This window comes from Phyllobates terribilis, unplaced genomic scaffold, assembly GCF_046119375.1.
Source record: "Phyllobates terribilis strain yellow unplaced genomic scaffold, ASM4611937v1 Scaffold_9__5_contigs__length_417890890, whole genome shotgun sequence".
In the NCBI taxonomy this organism is placed as follows: domain Eukaryota; kingdom Metazoa; phylum Chordata; class Amphibia; order Anura; family Dendrobatidae; genus Phyllobates; species Phyllobates terribilis.
Window position 1 is genome coordinate 365,001,838 of NW_027362769.1, and position 5,563 is coordinate 365,007,400.

General features: G+C 49.6%; 1 protein-coding gene across 1 annotated transcript; it reads right to left on the bottom strand.

Annotated features, from left to right (window-relative positions):
- Window positions 1-2,875: 2,875 nt before the first annotated feature.
- On the bottom strand, window positions 2,876-3,187 carry LOC141161392 (histone H4-like). Its single transcript, XM_073646202.1, has one exon. The coding sequence runs from the start codon at window positions 3,185-3,187 to the stop codon at window positions 2,876-2,878; it is 312 nt and encodes a 103-aa protein (XP_073502303.1).
- Between the last annotated feature and the right edge of the window lie 2,376 nt (window positions 3,188-5,563).

Here is a 5,563-nt window from a genome sequence, read left to right on the forward strand (position 1 = left end):
AAAGTCGTCTTCCGGAAGAATGGTAACCTGCGGCTTCTTCTCCAAACTCTTCTCCTCTTCTGAGCGCAATTATTCTATAGGAGACCGAGAATTGTTGGCCATTAAGCTGGCACTGGAGGAGTGGCGTTACCTGCTCGAGGGGGCTCTTCACCCGGTAATAATTTACACGGACCACAAGAACTTGGCTTACCTCCAGAGTGCCCAGAGACTTAACCCGCGCCAAGCCCGGTGGTCCTTGTTCTTCACCCGCTTTAATTTCATTCTTCATTTTCGCCCGGCTGACAAAAACATCAAAGCTGATGCTTTATCCCGATCCTTTTGGTCTCTGATCTTGAGGAGGAGCCTAAACACATCATCGACCCCGCCAAAGTAATGCAGGTGGCCCCCGTGAATCTAAATCGTCTTCCACCCGATAAGACGTTCGTATCTGTTCCTGATCGTGAGAGGGTTCTACACTGGGGACACTCGTACAAGCTAGCTGGCCATGCTGGTCAGAAAAAGACCCTCCAGCTTATTTCCCGGCATTACTGGTGGCCTACCCTGCACAATGACGAAATAGACTTTGTTTCAGCCTGTGTGTCCTGCGCCCGCAACAAGGTTCCGAGACATCTGCCAGCCGGCCGTCTCCTTCCTCTTCCTGTACCTGCTGCCTCGTGGCAGCATATAGCTATGGACTTTATTACGGACCTCCCTGGCTCTGCCGGTTGTACGGTCATATGGGTGGTCGCTGACCGCTTTTCCAAAATGGCTCACTTTATTCCCCTGCCGGGTCTCCCGTCTGCATCAGAGTTAGCTAAAGACTTGATTCATCATGTCTTCCGTCTTCATGGTCTTCATCTCCACATTGTATCCGACCGAGGGGTTCAGTTCACCTCTCGTTTTTGGCGAGCCATGTGTAAACTACTGGGGGTCACCTTGGACTTTTCTTCTGCTTTTCACCCACAGTCCAATGGCCAAGTAGAACGGATCAACCAAATTTTAACCAGTTACCTCCGGCACTTTGTTAATGCTCACCAACCCGACTGGGTGGATCTTTTACCGTGGGCCGAATTTTCTTACAATAATCACGAGAGCGAATCTTCCTCCAAATCCCCGTTTTTTGTAGTCTTCGGTCAGCATCCTCGGATCCCGTTTCCCTTCTCCGCTTCGGTGGACAATCCGGCTGCGGAATCTCTCGTTAACGAATTTTCCTCCATTTGGGAAAGTACCAGATCTGCACTTCTTCAGTCATCCGAGCGGATGAAAAAACAGGCTGACAAAAGACGTCTGGATCCACCACAATTCCGTCCTGGAGATAAGGTCTGGCTCTCGTCCAAATATGTCCGGCTCAAGATTCCTTCCTACAAGTTAGGGCCTCGGTTCATCGGTCCACTGGAAGTTATCAAACAGATCAATCCGGTGGCCTATAAATTGAAACTCCCGGCCAATTTGCGGATCCCTAACTCCTTCCATGTATCTCTACTCAAACCCGTGATACTTAACTCTTTTTCCAAGTCTACAGGTACGCCTCCTGCTCCGGTTTCCGCTGAAAATGAGTTTGAGGTAGAGAACATTCTGGCCACCAAAAGGGTAAGAGGAAAATCCTTTTTTCTAGTGGATTGGAAGGTGTTTGGTCCTGAGGAGAGAACATGGGAGCCCCGGGAGAACATCCATGCCCCTCTCATCCTTGATAAATTTCTCTCCGGCCTAAAAAAAGGGGGGCCTAAAGGGGGGGGTACTGTAGCGTCGGCGTCCCTGCCTCCTGCTAGGCAGAGACGCCGTTCCCCTCACCTCTCTGCTCCGGGCCCGGCGTCTTCCTCCCGCTCTGCTGGCAGCGCGCGCTGCTTCCCGGCCTCTGTGCTTAGGGCGCGCGCGCTCCCCCTCTCTTAAAGGGGCCGCGCGCGTCGTCCTAAGGAGTCCCCGGCCAATGGCCGGAGGACCTCACCATATATAAGGCACCTCCTCCAAAATGGAGGTGCCCGAGCAATGTTGTTGCAAAGCCTTTCAACTCTGCTTCAGCCCTCAGGTCCCGTTACCAGTTACCTGCCAGTCACCTGCCAGATTCCTGCTTGATACCTGCCTGATTCCTGCCTGATATCTGCTTACCTGCTTGCTATCCTGTGGTCCGACAGTCTGCCTACCAGCACCTGCCAGTCTGTCTATGGATCAGTCCGCCTGCGGACCAGGAAGTACCCACCAGATACCTGCCTGATACCTGCCTGCCTGTCCAGAGACTCTTACTCGCTCACCTGGGAGCGCTCACCTGCTACCTGCCTGCTAGCCTACCTGGAGGCTTAGCCGTCACTTGCTGTGACCACCTGCCTGTCCAGAGACTCTTACTCACTCACCTGGGAGCGCTCACCTGCTACCTGCCTGCTAGCCTACCTGGAGACTTAGCCGTCACTTGCTGTGACCACCTGCCTGTCCAGAGACTCTTGCCCGCTCACCTGGGAGCGCTCACCTGCTACCTGCCTGCTAGCCTACCTGGAGGCTCTGCCGTCACTTGCCGTGACCACCTGCCTGTCCAGAGACTCTTGCCCGCTCACCTGGGAGCGCTCACCTGCTACCTGCCTGCTAGCCTATCTAGAGACTCTTTCCCTGCTGTCACTTGCCGTGACCACCTGCCCGTCTAGAGACTCTTACCCTGCTGTCACTTGCCGTGACCATCCGCCTGTCAAGAGACTGTCCCCGTCACTTGCCGTGACTTGCTGCCCTTCTACCCAGAGACTGTCCCTGTCACTTGCCGTGACTAACTGCCCTCCTTCCCTGGGAACCACCCGCTTCCTTACAAGGACTGCCCCTTTGTATAGTTGCTCAGAGGTTCCACCTCCCAGACCCGTTACACGGTGGCTCTGAAAAGAGCCTTTTGGTTGTCAGGATGGAGCAGAGAATACAATTAACCTCCGAAGCCGTAGAGAGTGCCGCCTTGGCGCTTGAGCGCGTACACCATGTCCATAGCGGTGATGGTCTTCCTCTTGGCGTGCTCGGTGTAGGTGACACTGTCACGGATCACGTTCTCCAGGAAGACTTTCAGGACACCGCGAGTCTCTTCATAGATGAGGCCGCAGATGCGCTTGACGCCTCCTCTGCGAGCGAGACGGCGGATGGCAGGCTTGGTGATGCCCTGGATGTTATCACGGAGCACCTTTTTGTGCTGCTTGGCACCGCCCTTCACGAGACCTTTCCCTCCTTTACCGCGATCAGACATCATCCAAAGTCAGCTGAAAACTGTGACGAAGCCCCACGGACTCTTCTTTTTTTTAGCGGATGGGTGGACCAGAGAGAAGACTGCAGAGGTGATGCGTTTCCAGGGCGGGTCTTACAGAATCTACATTAGCTCCTCCTTCCTCTGCTGATTGGCTGAACACTGAACTGCTGGGGAGTTTGAATTTCCAGTTCATTGTGCAGTTTCTGCAGTTCTTTCCAGCTTCTACTCTATGTAACTTATTTCCCTGTGAAGAGAAATATCCCAAATATTGTCATCACCTTTCCAGATCATGGTGGAGAAATCTAATCAATGAAATTCATAGTTGGAGAAATAACCTGACAATCATAAATGAAAATGAATATATTTTTATAACATGAATACAAAACCACCAAGGACACACAACATAACAGATTTGAAGAGCAAAAACTCAACAACAAAAAAAAAACTCAGGATGTAGTGCTCTTCAATGAGAATTAACCAGGTCTTTACTGAAAATTCCACTGAACACTGAAAGAACAATTTTACAAATATATTAATACCACATATGTGTGTTTTTTTATTTTTTAAGTTTCTCTGATTTAAACGGGAGTAATTGGGAAGTGATTCCACCCTGTGATCATCTGTTTGCCTGTACTATGCACAGCGCTGTATACAGCTATAGTATATAGCTATAGCCATGGTTACCTGTGAACATCAGCCGTGAGCTGGCTTATATAGACGTGCAAACATGACAGATATGAGGGTCTTCAGCAGACCCCTTGCTTTCATGACACCCCTATTCAAACTGCCCATCACACGTTCTGAGTCTTTGTGCCCACGATGCGTTTTTTAAGCGTTCCCGCAATGGCAATTCCGCTGCAGAAACGCTTAAAAAACGCTTGATAGAAGGTCTGCCATGGTCCCCAACGATTATCCGCATGTGTTGTGCACATGCTGCGGAAATTTCTGCTGCCGATTATCATTGCGGAAAAAAACGCAGCACTACCAATTATTTTGCGAAAGAGCTGTATTTTCACCGCCATTGACTTGCACTGGAACGCTTGGATTCCACATCACTGGATCTGTACATGCGGATTCCATGCGTTTCAATGTGCGGATGTTACCCGGGTGTGCAGCACAGGAGACTCTCCTCCAGACCCAGGTACCATAGAACCTGTAAAAAAAAAGAATAAAATGAAAAAATAAACATTATACTTACCTTCTGATGGCCCCCGGTGTCTTTGTTCTGGCTTGCCGGCAGATCGCGGTGGACTCAAGGACATGCCATGACGTCATTTAGTCATGTGACGGGTCACGCGACCGCTGACGTTGGCAGGTCCTTTCAGTGCACCGCGAGCCGCCGGCAAGCCGAGACGCATCGAATAAAGACTCCGGGGGCCATCAGAAGGTAAGTATAAATTTATTTTTTATTTTTTAACATTCTTTCGGTCACACTATATAAATCTATGCCGGCTGCGTGGATTTATATAGTGTGACCAAGTTGTCAAGCACTTTCCAGGTGATGCTAAAATCGCTTGGAAAGCGATTGACAACTCGCATGTGGAAATACATGTGAAGAACGCTTCACATCCGCTTGTCCCTGGCAGGAAAAACGCATGTACAATCCGCATGTGTTTTTTCTGCCAGGGAGATGTAGAAACTTTCAGGAAAAAATCTGGAGCATTTCTGCATCGTGGACACATAGCCTGCATCACTGTGATAGACTGAAGAAGTTAAGCTCCTCTCAAGACTGTTGCAGGCGGATGATGGCTGAATAACTCAACCATCAACTGTCGGCAAAGATACCGGCTTAGTTCCCTACACACCAGGAGTATAATAATTAAATAACATCCTACTGGTGTATAAGCTTACACTAACATTATTCAATGGAATGGTGGCGCTAATGGTTAAGACCTATATCTGCTGCAAGAGAGGACAACTACCACAGTTGTCTGACGTTTTCAAGATAAAAAATATATAAAACAACTTGCGCTAGTGTATAGGGTATGTGGCAAGAAATAACAATGAAGATGTTAAAAATGACCAATTTTATTAAATACGTAGGTTACGAGAAGTTAAAAATCATTGTTTTAAAAGTTGGCTAGTAGGCTAAAAGCAATGGGAGGAGGGAAGATAGTCATAATGGGAGCCCTAGAAGTTTTTCCTGGTTGAGAGGCAGTTATGAGCTTCCTGGAGGGTCTTTTGATGACCAGGTAGGAGGGTCCCCCTTATATGGAGAAAAGTTAATTTGCACTCTTCTTGTCAGTTGTGGACCTCCAATGTCAGTGGACCTGTGTGGCTGCCGGTCCGTGTGGCAGAAGAAGCTTCCTCCACTATATGAATGAGCGCTTGTGGCATGGTGCAGAGAGGGGAGGTGCAGGGTCCCGGCCAGAGACC

Excerpts from the sequence above, each read along its gene's own strand:
- LOC141161392 (XM_073646202.1), bottom strand. The coding sequence starts at position 3,187 with ATGTCTGATCGCGGTAAAGGAGGGAAAGGTCTCGTGAAGGGCGGTGCC.